The 23,133-nt window shown below is 38.1% G+C and overlaps 1 protein-coding gene across 6 annotated transcripts in view; it reads right to left on the minus strand.

The window, feature by feature from the left end:
- The window catches only part of PTPRO (protein tyrosine phosphatase receptor type O), a 202,860-nt gene that overhangs the window by 16,231 nt on the left and 163,496 nt on the right, over window positions 1-23,133 (minus strand). For 5 of the 6 annotated variants that reach the window (XM_068659915.1, XM_068659875.1, XM_068659894.1 and 2 more), the window contains 8 exons: window positions 20,941-21,092; window positions 18,221-18,341; window positions 13,263-13,402; window positions 10,401-10,533; window positions 8,949-9,069; window positions 7,359-7,427; window positions 3,571-3,654; window positions 431-466 (listed from right to left, as the gene is read on the minus strand). In XM_068659915.1, the coding sequence (XP_068516016.1) occupies window positions 431-466; window positions 3,571-3,654; window positions 7,359-7,427; window positions 8,949-9,069; window positions 10,401-10,533; window positions 13,263-13,402; window positions 18,221-18,341; window positions 20,941-21,092 (856 nt within the window). The remainder of the gene's footprint in view (window positions 1-430; window positions 467-3,570; window positions 3,655-7,358; window positions 7,428-8,948; window positions 9,070-10,400; window positions 10,534-13,262; window positions 13,403-18,220; window positions 18,342-20,940; window positions 21,093-23,133) is intronic. The other variant, XM_068659884.1, reaches the window with a different exon arrangement.

Genomic DNA, 23,133 nt, shown 5'->3' on the forward strand with positions numbered 1-23,133 from the left:
ACTCCTGTTTACCAGTTAGCATTAATGATTTCTGTGTTCTAGCAACAAACGTAATGAGAGCCTCATGTCAAGAGGGAAATAACTCCACAAAAAAAAAAAAAGGATTCCAGTTTTTCATCATTTGTCATTTTTAACTAAGGATAAGCTCCATTGGAATCACTAAGTTGGATAATTGATCATTTCCCTGATGACTAATTTTCTATCAGTGAGGAGCTGTTTTACCACAATTTATCTGTTGAGCAGAATTGCTTTTGTCCAATTACTATTTGTTTTCTGCCTTCAGACATCTTTCATGGCATGTTTACCAAGAAGCCTTCTATATATGTAATTGCAATATCATTATACCATATACCACATAATAGATGTTTAGTTTAAGGAGATTTTTTAAATTTTATTTTAAAATTAATTAAATATCAAAGATGTTACATACTTGGTCAGCTTCCTCTTCTTTAATCCATTTTTACTCCTGTAAAATAAATAAATAAATAAATGTGTTTTTCATTCATTAAACTACTATATATTCTTTATAATTAGTACTGATTCAAGAGTGCATGTTTACTGGCCACCATAATAGTCATGATAAGCTTGCTGATAATATCTTGGTCATTTTAAAGCTGATTGCAAAATTTGCATTGATTCCAGTGGGATGTGTTTTCCATTCAGTGGCTCTGGGAACTACCACCTTGTGAAAACCTGTTCCAACAAGCAACGGGTCCTCGGCTAATCCTGACCCAACTGCAATGCTGGCTTCATGTGGGCCAGGGCTGAGTTCTGAGCCCAGCCGAGCCTGGCAGGGTCTCTGCTGTTGCAGGGGATGGAAAACCAACGTGTCCCATACTGCTCCACTCCGGTTCTATTGGTCTGGGAAAATGGGTGCCAATGCTAGAGAGCAACCAGTGACAAGAAGTGTCAAAGGGAAGAGAAGACCACTTGCAAATTCAGTTAACAGTGAAGGAGAAAGGAAAGGGCTTTGATGCTATTTGTCACTCATTGCATAACCTGCTTAGGATGATCAATGAAGACAATGGCAAATATCCTAATTACTTCAGCGGGACTAAAGCTTAAACCTTAGATAATTTTAATTGACTTTAACAGCTAGAGATAATTATGCTAGTCATGTAAAACACTTGTCTTCACATGATTTATAAGAGATATAATTCAGTAGTGACAGGTGAAAGCAAGCTTATGAGTGAGTTAAAGCAGTACAACCCATAAGAAATTGACTTAAGAACTACACTACACTAACCACCACCATGTGGATTTTTGGAGGGTGTGTGTATGTGTGTTCATTTTGTTGGTTCCACAATTAATTACCCAATTAATCAGAGTAAATGCACTAAGTGAGAAACCTCAAATAATTTGGATAAAGTTTTGAAAACACTGATCCTCTCTGTTAAACCAAACACAGAGCTTGAGTAGATTTTCACTTACTCATAATGAATTCTAGTGGTGTCATTTTTTTTTTCCCTGGGCGTCAAATAATGTTCATTAATCACATTATAATGATACAATTTTTAATTTCATGATAATAGTAAAATTATTTCTAGATACATGTGTCATAGATACATGTGTCATAGCTTCAATTGATAAATTAAAACTGAAGACTTTTCATTTCAAAAAAATGAAGATACAAAAAGAAATATTAAGAAGTGGAGCATTTTTCTTTTTCTTTTCTTTTCTTTTTTTTTTTTTTCCCTTCCAAGTTTATAATTGAAATGCTCAGCTTCTGGAGCAGCCACAGCTATAGTTTTTTTTTTTTTTTTTATCTTTTCAATGTACACTTGCATTTAGATGTGAAGCTTCACCTACAGATTTAAGAAGAGCTATGGTAATACCAATTTTACACTAATGTGGAGTGTAAAGTATTACTTTACGTTGCAAAGCATTGATATACCTCTTCAGCCCACAATGCTAACTATACATATCCTGTCATCTATTTGTCACCTCTTTAAATATAATATATAAATACATTATTAGTATTTATTCTACATCTTCAAAGATTTGTTTCCCAAAGAAATCTTAAAATTAATTTACTTAAATTACTCAATGCATTTCTATCCTATCCCCTATGACCATGATAAATCTTTAATGTTGGGTAGATTGGAATTCATTTCAGAATGAAAAAAAAATCAGGGTGCTGTTTATGACAGGACTGATTTAAGAATTCTTCTCCAAGGAACACTTCAAAACTAAAATAAATGATTGGCATCCATTTCTCATCAAAAATTTCTTGTGCTTTGAGACTCCTCAAAAGGCCTTTTTAGTGCTGTATTTGTTTCATGAATGTTCATAAATGTTTTAAACCAATGTGTGTGCAAAACACTTTTGAAATGTTAGCTAGTGTTTCATCTTTTCTTTCATTTACGCTACAGATTAAAATACAAAGAGAGCAATTCATCTTATCTCTTTTCAACTTCAACTCCTTGAAAATTGGTCATCTAAACTAAACTAGGTAGCTTTTCATTGTAGTGGAAACCTCTGAAGAACGACACACATCTGGAGAGGTGAGTTAATGCATATTGATATTAATGATATTAATATTAATAATGCATACTAAACAAAAAGAGGCAAAAGGATGAAAGAAAGAGATAGATCTTTGTATCTTCTACAGAGTCAACCTGACCCAAAGAACACCAGTCTCAGAAATCTCTATGCTGAAAATTTCTATGACTACCTAACCAGGGCACTGTTGCTCTGTGGTAACATAAGTGAAAATATTTGGTCAAAAGTAAATCTTAATTTTGATACCAAACACATTTTTGTACATCACTATCCCTTGGACTCCAGACCATCAGGAACATAAGTTTATATTATGTAAAAAAAGTAGTATTTTTGGATCATAGCCCATTTATATATACATATATATGTATATATATATAAAGTAAATAGTTCATAAAACAGTTCTGTTTTTAAATAGACCCTCGGATTTTGGTGGATAAGTATTAAATATATATATATATCAATACTTTACTAAGGTTTTATAAACTATTTTAGACAAAACTATTCAATACACACACACAGACATGCACACAGTGACAAGATTTTTATACTTGGGGAATGCTAGTTTGTATGGACCCTCAGTGAATTGTCTCCAAAAGCAAAACTTTTACTGAAGTCAGTAGGGAAAAACTACACCTTTAAAAACAAAGTCATTTGACATCACACAACAGAGAAGTGGGCGAATATCAAGAAATTTTAGTATGTGAAAAGCAGCAGCAGCAGAAGGCAATGCCAGGCAATGAACAGATGAATAACTCGTACAGAAGATGCCAGGATTTATAATGAAATGGCAAAAACTGCAAAGAGACAGCGACGAAATGAGTATGATTATCACCATGAAATTAGCTTTTTAATATCAAAATAGGTTGGAGCATAAACTGATATGAAATATATAAAGCAGGGTAGCAAATACTTTGATACCCACATCCTCTCCAATCCATGTTATAGTACAAGAAAATCATTACTTCAAGAGCTTTTACCATTTGAAAATAAAAGAATCACACATCTTTCATGTAATAGAAATTAACATCGGTTACATATTGCATATGGAAAAACAAGTAAATCACTTACCAAGGATTAATATAAAATGCCAAAAGATAATCAGTCCAAAGGCATGAGGGTAGCAGAGTTAGGAAAGCAAATACACTTCTACGCCTGTGAGCATTAATAAATAACATACATAAAGATGAAAAAGTGAGGAGTTAGTAAGACAAACAGAAGTCAGGAGATCAGCAAATTCTATTTTAATAATCTGCTAAATCCATAAAGGCTTCTTCTTACTTACTTCATAAGAATATTATTAGCATCCACAGAATTTTTACTCCTCAATAAAATTCTATATGATCAGAATAAATGTGTTTTGTGGTTTTGATTCAGGTCTGTTATTCTAATTCAGCATTAATATGATAAACTGGCAGATTTTCAGAGAGTAAAGTGATTGTGAGTTTCATCCACAGGTGCTAACACTTAAGTGTTACTTATATATATAAGTATAACACTTAAGTGGTGCTAAATCTATTTTTTTGATGTTTTGAGCTATTGCAGGACAGATGTAGTTTGTTTTTACCACATATGACTATGATGATCTACTACCTTTGTTCCTGCAATTGATCTCGTGGATACCAGTAGGAATGCCTGTATCAGAGTTAAATACAGATCATTCGAGTATCTCCTAATACTCCTAATCATTGAGTCAGATTTCTGAAAACATCCACACAACATTTTGCAGAGTCCTATCTGTACTTTACATTCTCTTCTAGGTTTTCACCAAAATATCACCTGAACTTCCTCTAGCCATGGTTCCTATGAATAACTACCCTCAGCAGGTTTCATTATGGCTAAAGGAAATTTGAGTACAAAGTAGTACCAAACTTCTGTATTTGCAACCTCTTTACCAAATTAACTCAGGGAACACAATAAGGCCCGTTCTTCCTAGTGGTTGAGGGGGATATAAGCACCTTGCAGATGTGAAAAACTTATTAAACTTCAGTAAAAATTGCCACAGTAATATGACTTCTGGCCAAATACACTCCCCCCTCCTTTTTTTTTTTCTCATCAGAAAGTCTACTGTCTCAAAGGTAATACCATCCTTCCACAACTGTTCTAGAGAACCACAAAGTGAAATTTCCTTTTTTTTTTTTTTTTTTTCCCAATACTCCTGGCTATTATGATGTAGGTATATCCTCTGTTTTCCCTGAAAAGCAAGTCCTATCAACTGTAATAACCTCTAATATCAATCTTCCAACTAGGGATAGAAGACTGCCCACACAGTGAAAACTCCAAGATACATTTCATTGGGTTTTATTGCTAAGGAGAAAATGGGCAGTGCAGTTTATGCTAGGTAACTTCCCCAGACATTGGTAGGGATTGCAGCATGAGTTGGCCAGAAGCAAGAGCCCTGCGTAAAACTTGGAAAGGGAGCTCCTCCTCTGCCAGCTCCTCTGCAGGAGAGCCACTCTCCCCATAAAAATGACCAACGAAACCAGTCATGTTACCTAGGATGTGGATTACTTCTCCGTGCTTTGAGAACAACACTAGTGAAGACAGCAGAGCAATTCAGCTTTCTAGATAATTATCTACCAAAGCAGTTATAGGATCAGGGCTTTAGGGCCTATCTGCCATCAGGGTTTCCACGGGACTAGATTGAGGATAAATTTTGGCCTTCTGTAAGCAGATCTTTAGCACCACAGAGAGGTTTTCATTAGTCTTAGGAGAAAGAAGGGATGATGTTGCCAAAATAGTCATCTTTTCTTTGGGATACCCCAAATGAGGTTTTCCAGAGTGTTTACTTCCTTTTGTCTGCAGAGGCAGTAGGAATTAATTAAGTTTGTATCTTCTTTCATTGTCAAATCATCACGAGCAGTTTCGACACTTTACCAAATCACAAGCTAGTATGCTTGCAGACCTGCTTATATCATTCACAATGTAGATTTAGGAACTGCCAGCATGAAAAAATAATTGATTTTGTTCAATGCATGAAAAACACATAATTGCCCAATAAATAAAACTTTGTTTTTCTGGAATTATGCAGTCTTTCACCCACTGCTCAGATGTATTGATTTTTGAATTTTATTTAATTAAAAGAGAGAGATGCAGAGATTAGCAAAGTCCTGAAAACTCTGCTGAGCTGAAATTTCCTTAGGAATCAGTGATACACCCATAGCACCCTGATTAGGACCCCAGAATGACACCAAGCAAAATCGGTTTCTTAATCCTTGTACCTGTCTTTGGGGCCATGGTTCCCAATTGGCTGCCTGGATGGACAGTGAATCTGGAGTTGAGATTAGACAACAGAGGCACACAGAACAAGGTATCTTCACTAACTCTCAGAGAAGTCAGTAATGTAAGTTTAGGGCATACTGACTTCAAATACCAAACATTTGTGGAGGCATTAAGCAGAATAATTTCCAAAATTTATATTTTTGTAACATAATTTATGCATATATACATATATACACACACACATGCACATATACTAAATCAAGCAACGAGAAACTTCACTTACACATCCATACCTATTAATTCCTCTTCCCATAAAAAAGCTTTTTATGGTTTTAATAACATTTGATGCTACTTTAATCATTTGATTCAGGCTTGGATATTTAATTAACATGAGTGTTTGATCTTCTGCCTTTGTTGCCATTAATATAGTCCAAGAATGAGAAGCTGAAAGAGAGATTAGTTTCTGCTGCATACAGCTGGCTGCTATTAAAGCTAAACCAAGCAAGTGAAAAGCTTGTTTAATAACCAGTTAATTAGCAGCACAGAGAGGTATTGACAGGATTTGCTGGGCTTGTTAGTTCAGTTTACACGTTTATTAGCAAAAGACTTGTTGTGGTGTTGTGTCAATCCATTTAATCCTGTCCTCCTTGCTGGCAGGCTGTGTCCCATGAGATCATGGAACCAATTCCCAGCACACTAACTCCTCTGTCCAACTTAGCTATCAACAAAGCTGACCATGTGTGTAAACACAAGGCTCATATTTTCTTCTTCCTACATACTGGAATGAGGCTTCAGGGGGCTGACAACATATTTTTAAATATCTGTGTTTGGACTTGCCTTGAAAGTCATGGATCTTTTTGAAGAGATTGCTAATAACAAAATAGTAAAAACCCATTTGATAATCAAAATAGGGTTGTGAATGACCATGCTGGTAGCAGTGAGGTAGATTTTAGATACTTTTTGCTTCTGTAAAAGCTAATTCTAAGACTACATTCAAATACTTCTCTTCAGCTGATAGTGTCAGTGATGGTTTGGAGTCCATAGTCAGTGCCTGCAGCTATTTAAGGTGATTTTCTAGACTAGGAAGAATTAGTTTTTCTTCCAGTCATTTCTACTGTACTGAACAAAAATTTACAGTAAATATTTGAGTTGGTTTGCCCTTGTCTTGCAATCCAAGGAAAAATTAACTAGTGGTATTGCATGAAGACACCTGCTAATTGATCATCTACAGGAAAGCTTATTCCTTGGTGTAAATATATTCCTATGGAAGTGCTGATGGATTTATAGATCAAGTTTCTACACTTCTGTTATTTTAGGAATTATGTGTCAATAAAAATGTGTCAGTAAAAATATATATATATATATATATATATATATATATATATATGCTCCAAAATCACATGTATGCAACTCGGTTGACATGTATACATGTACATCATTCCCTACTAAAAATACCAGGTGACAGTATACAGTCTTTAGTCATCATTCAAGAAATAAAGTAATAAAGTAATAGTGGTTTTATCTTAATCAGGGACAGTGATTACATACAAATAAGATTTTAAGATTTAAATATCATATTTGCCAAAAAGCAGAGGTAGGGAAAAATATAATTAAGAGCTTTGCTTTAAAACACTCACCAATTATATGGAAGCTTTCCATCTCTCTCTAAAGATGCAAAGTTGACAAAGGTTCCAGCCCCACACTCCCTGTTTCAGGAAGACAGTTGGGTATAAAGTTACCATTTTTGGATTTTCAATGCTTGCAATGATTTTGATTTAACGGAGAATTCCAGAAGTTTCTGGGAAGTGCTGAGCACTCACATTTGTGACTAGGTCTGAGATTATGTATTATAAACACAACTGAAATCCCTTAATATAGTCCTCCAAAACAAGTAAATGTTCAACACCACCCAAGACCAGGGTCTTTAATAATCCTCAAAAAGGCTGAAAAAAAGGAAAAGATTGGTAATAAAGAACTGAAATAAACCACATCTTCTGTTCAGATTTGGGCTTTCTATAGCCTGGCACTACCACTACTTGCTGGCTTCAGGACACAGACTAAGGATTTACTTTTCTACACTAAATATTTATAGTCCAACCTTCTATTAAGAGAAGATGCATAATTGTCTACATTTGACAGAGACATGGTAACTTTGAATTCACATAATAAATGTGAAAAATACTGAATTTCCTGAGTAATATCCCAGTAAATTTATCACAAATTAATTATTTTCTGCTGCAAATGATAAACTGACTTGACTATTTTTGTTTCCTTGATTTAAACCAACAGTTGCTTGCAGACTCTCATTGGATTTACTTTTAATTTCCTCCTGGGTTTTTTATCTTCTTTGACTAGAAGCAGTGACAAAGAGGGGAAAAACTCTTTGGGCTGCCTGTGCAGTAATTCAATAGGAAAGAAAATTAATTTAGCCAGGATTTTCCCAGAGCAAGGCACATGTAAAAGAAACAAAACACATACTGTCCACTGAAAGATATGGCCTGAAAAATCTTTGTTATGTGGTCATCTCTAGCACGGAATATATAGCCAAGATACAACACACAAAAGGTAGTCTGCAAGGTAGCCAAGTCCAAGATTATTTACAAAAGCTTTTTACATGAAATCATTTACTTTCTCTACACAGAAGAATAAATTAATATAAACTCTACTACACAGATAAAAAAAAAAAAAAGAATGAAGACTCCAGGACCCTCCCAGACCCAGGAGGTGAAACACATACAGAGAGTTTGGAGAATCCTCCACAGTTCTCCCTGGTTGACAGGTCTTAGGCCTTACATGGCACCTGAAATACAGCATCCTTGGCCTGATTAACTAACCATCTTATCTGTTGACACAGAAAATCTGTTCCAAGCCATATGAAAGATTTGCAAAGCATCTTCATGTCCTGCCCTGCCTAGTTGCCTCAGACCCTAATCACCCTTCAGGTTTTTGACACAAACCTTTTGTAACAGGTGACTGCACTTCTCATTTACCCAGTCCAGCAAAGCTCATAATGAGACAAAGGTTGATGCTCATAGCTAAGGTCCAAAATGAAAATTGAAAGAGAAGACTTGATACTCTATACTCTTAAAGAGTAGAGAGACTGCTTTTTTGAAGGTATCCTACTCACAAGCATCTCGAACATCACCCATGCACACAAGCTGCAACTAATGTCATGATGTGTTTGTTGTTGTCTGAATGTTTTGGAATTAACATCAATCTGGTCTTACCTGGCCATTTGTAGATGTTTTCTCCTGAGTACAACAAGAGTCACCAGCAGCAGTCCAATCAGAAGGATACTTAGGATGGCTAATACAGAGATTACCACTATGTTGGGATTCATCTCGGTGACTGTACATACAAACAAGAGCTCTTGGTTATTCAGGTCAGAAGAACCAACAGTTCCCCACCTCCACCCCTGTATGTTGATAGTTATTTTTATGTACTGTTCAGCCTGGAGTTTTCCAAAGAGAAAAATCTACCACTATAGATAAAAGGAAGTTTTGAATAGTTATTGATCTTACTAAATTTCTGTGAGGAAATGACTTCACTGTGGCATTTTGTTAAACTTTGACATGTCCTGATACATATCTATATATCTATATATCTCTATATAACTTTTAACTGTCATTTTAAAACAAGATAAAAGGCATAAGGAAATATAAAATACATCTATTCTTCATCATCTATGTCTCCAAAGCACGTTTCAGTTCTGAAGATGTTCTTCGGTAATAATATCTTCTCAGATCCAAAGGCCAAGGCTTCGTTAATATACCGTGTTGAAATTAATTGAATGACATTGGCAAATAATTTTTAACACTATATTCTGTTTTAATTATGATCTTGAATCAGCTCTCAATAACAAAACCTTGATTTATTTTTGTGCAATACAGTTTTACTAGCATGAGACCAGATACCTTATTCTGCTCGTAGTGAGCAGAATAAGAAAAAAACCTGCCTGCTTTACTTGCTCAGAATAACTTTACATCAACAGTTGCCTAAAGAAGCATTTTTTAGACTACAAATCATGGAGATGGAGTAGTGTATGATGTATAGGACACAGTGACTAAAGCTATGTGACTCCCTAACTAAGTAGAGATGACACCGATCATTCTGAATGGGAGACTAAAGAAAAGTCCAGTGCTCAGGGTAGTTTAACACTGATTTTCTTTCTTCACAGAGCTAGACTTCATTACATGCCCAGGCAGCCTGCATCAGGAGCTATCTCTTCAGGGTTTGACTGCTCAGGATAACCTATTCTCCCTTCTCCTTCTCTCTCACCCTGTCTCCAATTCCTCAATGAAAGCAAAAAGTGTTTTTTCTCCCTAGCAGCTCATCAATATGATTTTCCTTGTTTCATTTGGGCTTGGCTGAGGAGACTTTTTTCTCCATAAATGTCATCAGGCAGTATCTTGATGTTCAGCCTTGAAACCACAAACCAGGTCCCTAACTTCTAAAATCCAGTAGAGAACTGAGCCACTAGTTTGTAACTTTGCAAGTCAAACCCCAATCATTTTTTTTTAATAAAAACTTTTTGAAGTTGCTTCCCCATCCGCATCTGGCAGCCCTTCCACGACACAATCAGTGGTGCCAGCATTACTGAGAGCAGCTTTACAGAGAAGCAAGGAGAAACAGATGTTGCTGCTGAAGGAAGAAGAAGAAAGCAAAAAAGTGCTGCTTACCCATGGTAGAAACCGCAATGAAAGTGGGGACACTGGGGCTATTGTGGCTGAAGGTGGTCACACTGCAGTTGTAAGAGGTGGCAGGGGTAAGGCTGGAAATGGTCACTACGTGTGAAGAGACAGTGACAGGTTCCTACAGACATGGGGAAAAATACACTGTAGTTTGTCTCTCTCATGAATGCAAGAGCACAATCCCTGCTCCCCTCTCCACCCACTTATTTGACCTGGTAAAGTTAGGCTTGGTAAAAAAGGCAGAAATTCAAAACCTAGACAAAGTAATTGGGGCCTGACCTTGAAAATAGGCAGGTAATCTGACAGAAGAGGGGAGAGAAACAGGGGTAAAAACAGCACACAAACAGCAGGGGTGAAAACAGGGGTGAAAACACCCCAGAGCACCCCAGGGAGTCCCAGAGCCCCTTGGGGCGGGCAGAAGGGTGCCTCGTAGGGGGGTTTAAAGTTACACATGTGATGGGGTCAGGTGCTGCATCCCCCAGGACATCCCCAGAGGTCAGCAGAAGTTCTCCTAGGGTCATCAGGAAGCTCATGAGCTCTGGTTACTAAAATACATTAGGAGGAATATAGTTATTTTTATTCAAAGTGCAGCTAAGGTAGTCACAATCTCTACACCCTTGTATAAACAGGTCGCATCTGTGTCAGAGGCTATTCCTCTGGGTGTGAAGAGCTGTGAGCCTTCTGAATGGCAGAAGCAAAAAAAGAAAAAAAAAATTAGAGAGAAGTCTTTGGGTAATAACCATGATCAGATATTCCACGCTTGTTTTTTGAGCCAGAAGAAATTCTTTACATAATATCTTTATATCATGTTTTAATTAACACATCCCTGGTTTTATAAATACTGAGCTGGCAAAACAAAACAAATACCACACATGCATCAGTTAAAAGATACATGTCCTTATGGTCCTCAAAAGCTTTTCTTTACTCTCCAGAAGGGCCGGAGGGGGGTTGCAGATGCAACAACAGGGATGCTGAGCCAGTGGTTTAGAAAGGCAGCAAGGAGAATTTTCACAAATGAACTCACTCCAGATGCAGAGTGCAAGATCCTGCAGCAAGCCCTGAGCACTGGATTTTTTCAGTGTCTTGTTGTCAGCCATGGGCTCCTTCTAGACTAGCAAGGGTTCCCGTTGCAGTGCAATTCTGAGTTATATTACACAGATGATATGTACATGAGTGTAAGGGAGGAGAGCTTTATTCCCTGAGCTGAAGGGAGTGAACATAGTTTGGCAATTGGACTTGATATGACTTTTTCTTTCTATTTTCCCCTCTAGAAAAATTTAAATTAATCAACCAAAAGATGTTCAAATGTGAAAAGCTGATGCTTTTCATTTTGTTGATTTAAATATAGAAGAAAGGTACAAAAATATTCATGTAATTAGCATGGAAAATCGTAACTAAAGATTTTTCACCAGTCTAATGAGAAAACATCATTTTTTTAAGGTTCTAAAAGGAGCCCTTCCCCCTTTTACATTGAGGCAGAAAAGAGAGTGATGAATCTAATGAGAAGTGAGCTGATAATCTCTGTGCATTTCCCCTTCACTACCAGATGTTCACGTCAACAAATAAGAAACCCACTGAAGTTCCTGCCAAATGGAGCAGTCTTTTCCTCATGTTCTTAAAACATAACTGCTCAGCACTAAAGCTGCAAATCCTGTGGTACCTCCCTTGCCCAATCACATCATTATTTTGAATCTCTGCTAAGTATGTAATGACTTCCTGATCTTTCTTTATTCACAGTTAAAAAGCAGGAATCTAGATGTGGAATCCAAACTATCCAAAAGATTAAAGTGCATTTAAATATTTTCTCTTTTAGTCAGTACCGTTCTTGATATAAATAAAATATTAAATAATTCACAGACCGGTCTTCTATTGGGTTAAAAAGTGTGGATCTTTCAGAATGATCACTGGCCTGAGTGGGTATTTTTCACTTTTTCCCAATTTCATGTGAACCCAAATGAGAGAATGATGTTTCATGGCATGTAATCACAGTGATTCACCAGACCATCAGCTAAACCACAAAGTAATCATCAGATGTTGCACAACATTGGCATGCAACAAATCAAAACTACTACTGCTCCTCCTTTTCACAGAACAACTTTATCAATGTTTACGTGACCTCAGAGCACAGGTACCTTAATGGTCAGAGGAAAAAGAGGTTCATTTGTAAAGCTGAGAATGTGAGCCTAGAAGGAAATACCCTAGAAGACAAAACACCCAAGAAGCAGTAATATTTTCAACATTTGCAATGCTTGCAACATAAAGGAAATCTGAATAGCAGTTAAGGTCCTACTGAACGTCACTTATCTGGCCTCAATACCAAGAAAAAAGTAAACCAGAAATAATTAGATACTGCATAAAAGATCTCAGACCCATGGTATTTAAATACGTGTATTTTACCCATTGCTAATCAAGTTATCTGACCATTTTCTCCTTCCTGCCCATTGATGTTCCCTTAATTTTATGTCCTCTTAAGTTTTGCAGAGTATATTAGAGTTCATCTCGTGACTAACCAAAGATTGAGACCCTGCTGGATGTCTTGTATGTACATAGCTTTTGTTGAACCAGCAGTAATCTCATCAGCAAGACAGAAGCCAATCTTAATATTGCAAAAGAACCCACAAATTTAGCATTTGAAATGCTTGAGGAGCTCAGCTCTGAAGAGTTTAATTGTTAACCACCTTACCACATCTGGTTGAAAGACCAAACCTGTGTACTGACCATAAAATTTCATTGGGCTTTACAAGACAGATGCTAAGCAGCAGACAATAAAGCTGAAGGTTTATTGGTCCAGTCAAGGTCCAGTCACACTTTCAGAAATGAAGAGTAAAAAGCAAAGAGGTGCTCACATACCTGGAGTTTAGTTTCCTGAACAGATCCAGCCTGCTGGCAGTAGACTTCAAAGAAATCAGCCACTCCTTCTTCCACCCACAGCAGAGTCACAGAGGTCTGAGTCTTGTTGACAGCAAAAAGTGATTTTGGAGGGGCTGGTTCTAGTTAAGGGAAAAATTCCTTTTATTAAGCTTATCTCTAAGTCTCTATACCACCAAGAAGAAGCAGCATCAAACAAAAATAAATGCAATCCCTGCTGCCCTTCTATCTTTCATTTCTTTCAGATAGTCTGCCAGCATAAAGCACTGCCTCTCACGATGATAAGTGACCAATTTAAAATGGGAAGATGATGAAGTGTCTTGGTTTTTCTTCTCTATTTAAACTGTTCTCTATTTGGACAGTTGGATAATCACTTCCCTTTTGAGCCGAGTCTTTGCTTGAGAACAATCAGCATTTTCTATTAATAGGAAAATGTTAACAGAAACTTTTTGAGAAGACAGCTGTCCACCTGTTAGCAACACACTTGGCCTAAGAAAGTTTTACACTGCAAGGCCTGAACCAGGAGATGATAAGGAAACAGCCTCCCACAGGTGAACTCTGAAAAAAAAATATAGTCATATAAAAATGTCATAAAAAAAAATAGTCATTTGACAGTTTAAAAACATCTTGTAGTCTTTTTTTTTTTTTTTTTTTTTTTTTTTAATCTTATTTCCAAGTTAATAATTAAGGCACTTATTTCAGTTAGCTGCAGAATAAGTTTTCTCACTGAATGCACAGGCTCAGATCTGAGAGGTCTTTAATTTATTGCTTTGGTATTTATTGCTGTTGACTGTTGTGGGGTGTGACCTGGCAATAGACAAACATATACAAGGGATTGGGCTTCCTATGTGGCAAGGAGATGAACTGTGTGAAAAGAAGGCTATTGCCATCCCCAGGGCAACAGACTGAAGATTGTAAACTGCTGGGTGGCATGGGAATCATAGAATCATTGACTGGTTTGGGTTGGAAAGACCACCTTAAAGACACTCAAGTTCTACCCCACCCCAGCCTCTGACAGGGACACCTCCCACTTGATCAGGTTTGCCAAGGCCCCATCCAGCCTGGCCTTGAATATTTCCAGGGTTGGGGCATCCACAGCTTCTCTGGGCAGCTTGTTCCAGTGCCTCACCACCCTCCAAGTGAAGCATTTCTTCCTAATATTTGATCTAAATCTACCCTCTGTTAGTTTAAAAGCATTACCCCTTGTTCCTATCACTACATTCCCTGATGAAATGTACAAGAGCACAGGAGTGCACTGCAAACATTGCCCACTGAAGCTATTATTCCCTCAGCCATCTGCCGTGTATCCGAGGCCTCATTTTGCCATGCTTTAGGCTTCACTACACTCATCCTGCAGCATGGGCAGCAGGGAGGAATGGGTGGAAACGGGAGGAAAAAGAACAAAGCACGGAGAGGAAAAAGATAAAATGTCATAAAGGAAAAACTACTTAAGACATGAAGTCCTGGAAAGGCTCTGGGGATAGAAACCCTCGTCGAGGACCCCCCTTTTGCCCCCCAGCACCGCGGAGGCTCTGGCAGCGGAGGCCACACTGACCTCCAGTGGAGGTCGCCCCTCACTGCACCGCCTGCCGGGACGGCGGCAGGGTACTGAGGGCACGGGGAAGAGGGAGGGGAAAGCTTGAGGAAAGGAGAAGCCCTTTCTGGGGGGCTTTTTTCTGTTTGTTTGACTGTTTGTGTGTTTGATTGTTCAGATTTGTTTTTGTTGTTGAGATGCTATATACCTTTTCCAAAATTATTTAAAGACCAAATTTTGATCCCGATTTTCATCCCGATGCCTTCACACAATGACTACTGTCAATCTTCAAGACTCAGGCATCCCAGGTTCCTGTCTGTGGTTTGCCATCAGAGAGTACAAAGTTTAGGATTCACATTTCCAAGCTCTTCTCCAGGGCTATGAGATTTAGTAATCTACTGATGTTTGATGAAAAACATCAGTAGATTACTGATTAGATTTTGTTGGTTGGAAAGCTGCCAGGTGAAGAAGGACCCGGGAGTATTGGTGGATAGTTGGCTGAATATGAGCCAGCAGTGTGCTCAGGTGGCCAAGAAGGCCAACAGCATCCTGGCTTGCATAAGAAGCAGTGTGGCCAGCAGAGCTAGGGAAGTGATTGTCCCCCTGTACTTGGCTCTGGTGGGGCTGCACCTCGAGTACTGTGTTCAGTTTTTGGCCCCTTGCTACAAGAAAGACATGGAGGTGCTTGAGCGGGTCCAGAGAAGGGCGACGAAGCTGGTGAGGGGCCTGGAGAACAAGTCCTAGGCTGAGGGAGCTGAGATTGTTCAGCCTGGAGAAAAGGAGGCTCAGGGGCAACACTATCGCTCTTTATAAGTACATTAAAGGAGGCTGTAGTGAGGTGGGGGTTGGTCTGTTCTCCCACGTGCCTGGTGACAGGATGAAGGGGAATGGGCTAAAGTTGCGCCGGGGTGTTTTAGGTTGGATATTAGGAAGAACTTCTTTACTGAGAGGGTTGTGAGGCATTGGAATGGGCTGTCCAGGGAAGTGGTAGAGTCACCATCCTTGGAGGTCTTTAAAAGACGTTTAGATGTTGAACTTAGTGATATGGTTTAGTGGAGGACTTGTTAGTGTTAGGTCAGAGGTTGGACTCGATGATCTTGAGGTCTCTTCCAACCTAGACAATTCTGTGATTCTGTGAAAGTTGTCAGTCTCCAACAATGACCCAATTCCAGGATCCTGACACAGTATGTACAACAACATTTTGCTCTTCTCTCTTCCCTTCACTAATAATTTGTTATTCTTATTCCATGTGATGCTGTCACAGAAGCCTGGATGTGATGTGTGTGATGTGTAAGATTTTCTTTAATAAATAAATAAATAAATATAAATGTCACAGGACTTGCTGAAATGGTTATAGATATTTTGGAGAGTATCTGCTCCTCAGACAATCAGATCAGTGTTCTAGGGTTGTAAGCTGCCAAGATTATATTGGCAATAGCAAAAGAGTTGAGAAGAGCAGGGTGAGGACTGAGGCACTCATGTGGCTGCTTCTGTATCATGAGGACTGCAGTGTAGATGTTGTTCCAGAAATACATAAGAAAGTATCCCTCTCCTATAATTACATCCATATATCTGTTTCTGGATTCAGAAACACATTCCATCCCCCACTCCAGGTAAAAATGGTCTCAATTAAAACATGAGCTTTGCATTTGGACATCATCCCAAGCAAATCCTCCTTCTGCCTCCAGCAAATTGCTTGATTTTTCTGCAGGTGGAAAGTTGCCAGAATGAAGCAAACATCATGGAGGGAAGAACATTTGGCAGGAGTGCTTAAGAGACTGCCAAATGCTGAGTCGTCTATCACTTAGAATCAGTTCCCACTACTGCTAATTACAACTCTCATTGCTCTCCCTCAGAAACAGAGAGAAGGAAAACCTCTGGTAAAATATCCTTGCCATTGTCTATTCAAAGTGCAAAAAGGATAAAGGGGGAAAAAAGCAAAAATCACACAAATCACACACACAGAAGGCTAGAAGTGATTTATCAAAATTCTTTCCACCTTCTTGTTAATGAAATAGCAAGAGCAAAATAACCATAGCAGTTCAATAAGAGCCTGCCTGCACTTGCTAGTTGCTGTTTTCCCTGTTCATAAATAAACAAATAAATGATAAAGGAATACACAGCTAGGATTCATGGTGTGCAACATTAGTAATAAATGACACTTATGGACCTGTCTGAAAGGTAAAGCCAGCTGATATTTTGAAATACTCCTCCTAAAAATATCTGGGTAATGGTAGTGGGGGGGATATACCTATCTCCTGTTTGGAATGACACACTCACATAAGTGTGCACAGTCACAGCCATGGGGGAAAACAGTGGACAGGACTTGCACATGGGAGGGAAAATACATAGAATTTGTTTACATCTTTCAAATATTCCCTTTGATGAAAAGATGTGGAAGGAATTCAGATTCTTGTGGTTGTACTATATGCCCCAGCACTGTTTTAGGGATTTGAGTAAAAGAGAGCCATGGAAAAAAATAAATAGACAATGATTACTCAAAGACCACAAATTTAATTAGAAATAATGGAAACCTTTAAAATCATTCCTTTCATTGTCACTCAGGAAAGGTTTACTATGTGTGTAGAGAAGATAATCCAGTTTGAAAATGGAGTTAATGCCTGTAAAAGAAGTAAAGCATGCTTCAACATTTCACAGCTTTAGGCACCTAGGGCTCAACAAGTAGGCACCTAGGGCTCAACAAGTCTATGTGTGTGCAAAAGTGAAGTAAAATCTCTCAGGCACAGTGGTGTACTGTCCAGTCTTCCTCAGAGGGAAAGGAATGTCTTTTTTGTTTATTTCTTAGAGTAGGTTACACAATTTTCTCTTAGAAAGACGCTGGGTCCACAGTCATGAATTTTAATTAATCTATTTAGTTTAAAAAAAAAAAATAATAATCTAATTGATTTGTATTTAAAGATGCACATTAGTGTTGGGGAAGTCCAGGGAGAGAGGAAAGGAAAAGGGAACCCTGATCAGGAGGCAGAAAACAAACTGAGAAATAGGCTTACCAATACTAAGAAATGTTCTTCTTTGTATTGAAAAGTTTAGCTGTGAATCTCAAGTCTCTGTTCCCAAAATCTACATGTGCTCAAACATTAGGAAAATAAAGACAGAGCAGATTTGTTCTCCCAGAAAGGCACTGACTCCTACTTCCACTTACAGTTAGATTCTGCTACTCTTGCTCTTTGTGAGTAATACTATTTTAGGAAGTAGGGTCACACACGGGAATGAGACAATCTTCACAGCAAGGTGAGGCAAAAATTGCAGTTTTCCAAAAGAAATGCAGTCACAGGTACTTGACTCTGAAACGAGGAAGATGCTGAATTTGCTGACACAGTTACTTCTGGAGTTTAATGTGAGAAGGAGCCAATTTACAACTTGGAAACAAGCATACATTTCTTACCCAATTTCACAAGCTGGGGCAGGGAAGTATTGCTGCCTCTTTCAGTACAAGCAGTTACTGAAAGGTTGTAAATATCCCCTGGAGGCAAGCTCAACACTGCAGTCATCACACTGCGTGTTACCTACAATAATTATAGACACCAATTGTTAAATACAACCCAAACCAGACATCCTTCTTCTAAAGTTAATCTGGTCACTTAATGTACAATAAAGAAAGTTCTGTGCAAATCATCAGATTTCTTCTGCATACTTTAGATTTGTTACATGACCCAGTTCCCACTGACACCAACAGTAGAAAGCCATAACGCTTAGACGAATACCATGATGCAGACAGAAAACAATCTTAGGCTGTATTTTCTACGTGACCAGTGAAAATTAAATGAATAAATAAAACCTCTCTCATATATCTGAGAATACACTTGCATCTAGATTTTTTGAGTTCTGCAGAATCATACCAAACCAATGAGCTGAGTCTGTTGCAATGTTAAAGGAATTTAAACTCCTAAGAAGAGTACACAAGATACTTATAGGCAAGCCTGTATATATCCTAAGGACCTGCAAATTAAATTTGTCTGGGTAAGTCTAACACCTATCTGGAGACCCACTGACATGACAATAGAACGCAGGGCCTGATGACAGATGGCATAAGATAGGCCATACTGAGCACTGACTTGAGTCACCTACAAATTTGAAACCATATATGATCCAAGACTGAGCTAAGGTTCAAATATGTGAATAATGTGAATACCTTCTTCTTATTGTAGGTGTGAGTAAGCTACCAATTTCTCCAAGGCCATGGAGAAAGATGCAGAACTCAGACACTGCAACAGACTGTTTTCAGAGGATGTCTAGTCTAACTACAAAGCATAAATTCACAATCTTATGCTGGTCACTTAATTTTCAGTCTGAAGTTTTCAGATCCAGGAGGGATGGACACTTCTAAATGAATACTAACAGACCTATCCACATTATTTTAGTAAGTTATATAAAAACTAACCAACTTCTCCAGAGTCTTCAGAAATATACAAACAACAGGAAGAAATCATAATCACCTGGTTGTTATCTATTAATTTTAATAATTCTAGAAGAAAAAACAATTATAATAGCAACCTTAACTGTAATAAATAAGTAGCCTAAATAAATAAAGGAAACTATTTCTGAAAGTGACTAACAGAGCTTAGGAGAACAGGTACACCCTTAAGCCTGCAAGCATGATGCACCCATATTTACAAATATAAGCAGTACCATGAAAGTTAGCAAGGTACCATAAGAGTTATGTTGTTGTAGGAATTTCTAAAGTGTACTTGCTGGGTTCTTTTCTCCTGAAGATAACAGAAAGACAAATATTCCTCAAGACAGTTTTGAAATTTTATTGTAGACACTCTCTATATTTAAACCTTAGTTTAAACAAAGAATTTCAAGTTCAATATTCATTTTCATTTAATTTCATATTCAATGTTTATTTTATATTTATTTAATCGAATAATTTTCTATTCAAATATATTTTATCAGAAATTGTGGCACAGGAATCAGATTTTTTTTTCTTGAAAGAATAATTATCTTACTGAGAATGTGACTTTTGGAAGGGTGGGGAGGGAAATCACAGCAAAATTGTTTAGAATTCAATTGTTAGAATACTTTATTTGTGGATGAAAAAAATAAAATGTGGCGTTTTCTTCCTCATTTGAAACAAAGATCCAAATATTGGAAGTTCCTGCCGTTCTGAAATGTCATGTTTTTGAACAGTTCCACTAATCATGTAATTAGAATCATGGTGCAACAAGCTCCAGATGGGTGCACTCTTGCAGCCACTAGGAATCCAATGAATTCTACAGTGTTCCATCTAAACTCAAATAAAAATTGGTGATGAACTTGCACTTATGCCGAAAATCCACTTCCAATTCAGCATCTGGTGAGTCTTTCAGCTGTAGAAGGGAAACCTTTCATATGAAAAAGACCAAACACTTTTTCCACCTGTCTATGATTAAAAGTTCAATAATGGTGTTGAAGATGGTCACAGACTGCATGAAGCTGTGCTGCTGTCACTATGCTCCTGCGCTGCAGTGCTCCACCAATATTTCAAACATAGCTCACTCTATGTCCAGGGGCTGCTCTTTTCCTTCAGTTCAAACATGCACCTCAGCACCCTGCTAAAGCATGACTTCAATCCATAATTGGAAAACCCAGATTTATTTTCCTAAGTGACTTTTAAATTGGCTGAAAGAGGTCAGAAGAACTTCATAACATCCGGCAAGTTTTCTAACAAGTGCATAAACTCTGGGTGAAATTCTCATCTCATCAGTTAGTGGAACTTGTATTCAAATAGAAAAAGGGAAGTAATAGCAACTGGTTTGAATGAACTAAAAAAACCCTCAGCCAGTAGTGTAGTCTAGGTTATTATTAACTAGAAATTGAAAGGACTCTATCTGTTTTCTAAAATAACACTCTTTACGTTCTATTGTCTGCAGTTCAGAAGTTTAATAAGCTATTTCTAAATTCTCACCTAAACCATCAAAATTTGTGTAGGATCACCATAGAAGCATTCTGCCCACTGGCTATTTTGAGAACTTGTGTCTTTAGAACTGCATGTTCACACTCTGAAATAACTTCAACTGACCAGGATTCTATGAATCTTGCTCAAACTGTGCAATATGAAATTATCAACTGAGGAAAAACAAGACAAAACAGTAAGAGAATGACAGTTTTCCCAGTCACACTTACGCTCTTCTTGATTTTTTTCTTCCCTTCTGCAATGACCATCCAATGCAGCATCCTGGAATGAGAGAGGTCAGTACCGTCTTCTCCATAGGTCCAAGTGACGTACAAAAGGTGGTTGTAATATTCTATCGAAGTAATCTCAGGTGCCACTGGTGCTGAAGGAAGAGGACAAATATATTACAGTCAGGCTCTGGCACAACTGATTACCAAGTCCAATAATAAACTTCTGCCAAAGGATACTGTTGGGAAGAGAGCATCACAAAAACAGCAAAAACATATTAGTAAAGTCATCTGCATTTTATACAGGCACCTGAGTAGTAACTGAAAGAAAAGAAAAAGAGCATTTTCCTTTAGGAACGTTTGGAACAGGAGTATATTTTTGTTTGCAGTCTTTCAGTTAAGAAAAACAAAACAAAACAAAACATGAAGCTAGTGACTGATATAAACCACTTTTTGATTTAACATCTATAAATGGAATTCAAAGTCAAATTAAAAGCCTCAGATATTACTTCACTGTGTTACAGCACTGAAACACAGTGATATTCAATGAGAAATAAATAAGAACTGTCACACTGAATTTGGATAGTTTTCTCATGGGAAAAAAAATGAATACCTCTTCACTGAGTTTTCATCTTCCTAGTAGGAAATGTCCCAAACCTGTACTTTGCCAAAGAACATCATTTTGCATGAAAAGTTTTGGTTCCCTTTGCTCCCAGTGTGAAAGTCCTACCATCAGAGAAGGCAGCAGTCAGCTGACAGGCATCTAAGCATTAAGTGTCTAGTCTACAGGCATTTGGCAACTTTTTGACTATGTCATTAGGTATTAGGCAAAGTAGCTGTTGTGCCTCCTCTTCCACTGTACGCCCCACCACAACCCTGTGAGCCTGTTCTATGGTTTGGCTTATGGTGGATCACTCCCTAAAACTGCAATCAGGCCAGAAAAATTTTGGTTCCCTGTGAAGCCAAAGGAGAAAGATAACCATACAACCTCCAAAGATTTCCTGATAAAGTAAGTGTATAATGCAAGGAAAAGAATTTCCCCCTGGAGACGCTTCTCTCTATTAATTAGATGCTTCTATCTATTAATGGCAGAGACAGTCATTGCCCTGCTCCCTGGCAGAGCCCTGGGTGCCAGCAGGCACAGGAAGGCAGGATGGGCTGGGAGCAGGGGACTGCCCGACGGGGCCACAAGGTGTCACTGCTGCTTTCAAGAAGACTCGTGACTTGTACACTGAGACAGTTGCCAGAGAACAGAGATTTACTTAAGTAGTTACTGAGAAAGACAGAAAATGCAATGCATGAACAATTTAGAGCCATTAATAAACGTTTAGTAAGACTCTCCTCTCAAATTCATCTTGAAAACGCCCCTTTATGGTGTTGAGAGGAAGCAGACTTATTTACTGTAAAACCTTTAAAGCAATGTTTCTTTTAATTTCTATAGTTTCCAGACCATCCCTATCATGGATTGCATATTCTTTACAATCTAAGGTCACTACCAGCATGAATCTTATATACTACTACTAATTTCCTAACATACCTAGATATTGATGACATGCTTGCCCTCCTAAGCTCACGTAGATCTAAATCTTAAATATTTAGAAACAGAACCTGCAGGGCACGTGAAATGAGACTACAGGCCAGGACTGATGTGTCCAACTCCCTTGGCACCATTGTCCACTGGGAGCTGAGTGGCACAGAAAGGCTGTAGGAAATTACAGCTCATTGCCTGTCTGGCGGAAGAAACAGCTGAAAGCATCCACTGGACCGAAAGACAACAACTTCACAGTAAGGACAGATGTGGTCATACTCACCAACACTGACAGTCTGCCTGCCTTTCTTTCCATTTTTTTTTTGCATCTCAAAAGCTAAAAGCATTCTCATAGTAAACGAAAATGTTGGTGGTCTAAAGTGCCCTTGCTTATGATTGCTTTAAATCCAGCTGTTTACAGCAGGTGGCATTAAAAACTCATTAGTCACCACAGCAACACCAGCAGTGCCACAATTTCTCCTTGTGTTAATACAACATCAAGCAACTGTTCCTGCAGGAGCCTGAGAGAGCAAATGCTGTTTCTGGCAAGTGTTTACTTACGAGCAGTCTGGGGCCCCCAGGCCTCCCTCCCCACTCTTCTGGAGACATCAAAACAGTTGGTGTGGGAGAGGGCTATACATCACCCAGTCTCTTCTAATACTCTTTAT

This window comes from Anas acuta, chromosome 1 (assembly GCF_963932015.1).
Source record: "Anas acuta chromosome 1, bAnaAcu1.1, whole genome shotgun sequence".
In the NCBI taxonomy this organism is placed as follows: domain Eukaryota; kingdom Metazoa; phylum Chordata; class Aves; order Anseriformes; family Anatidae; genus Anas; species Anas acuta.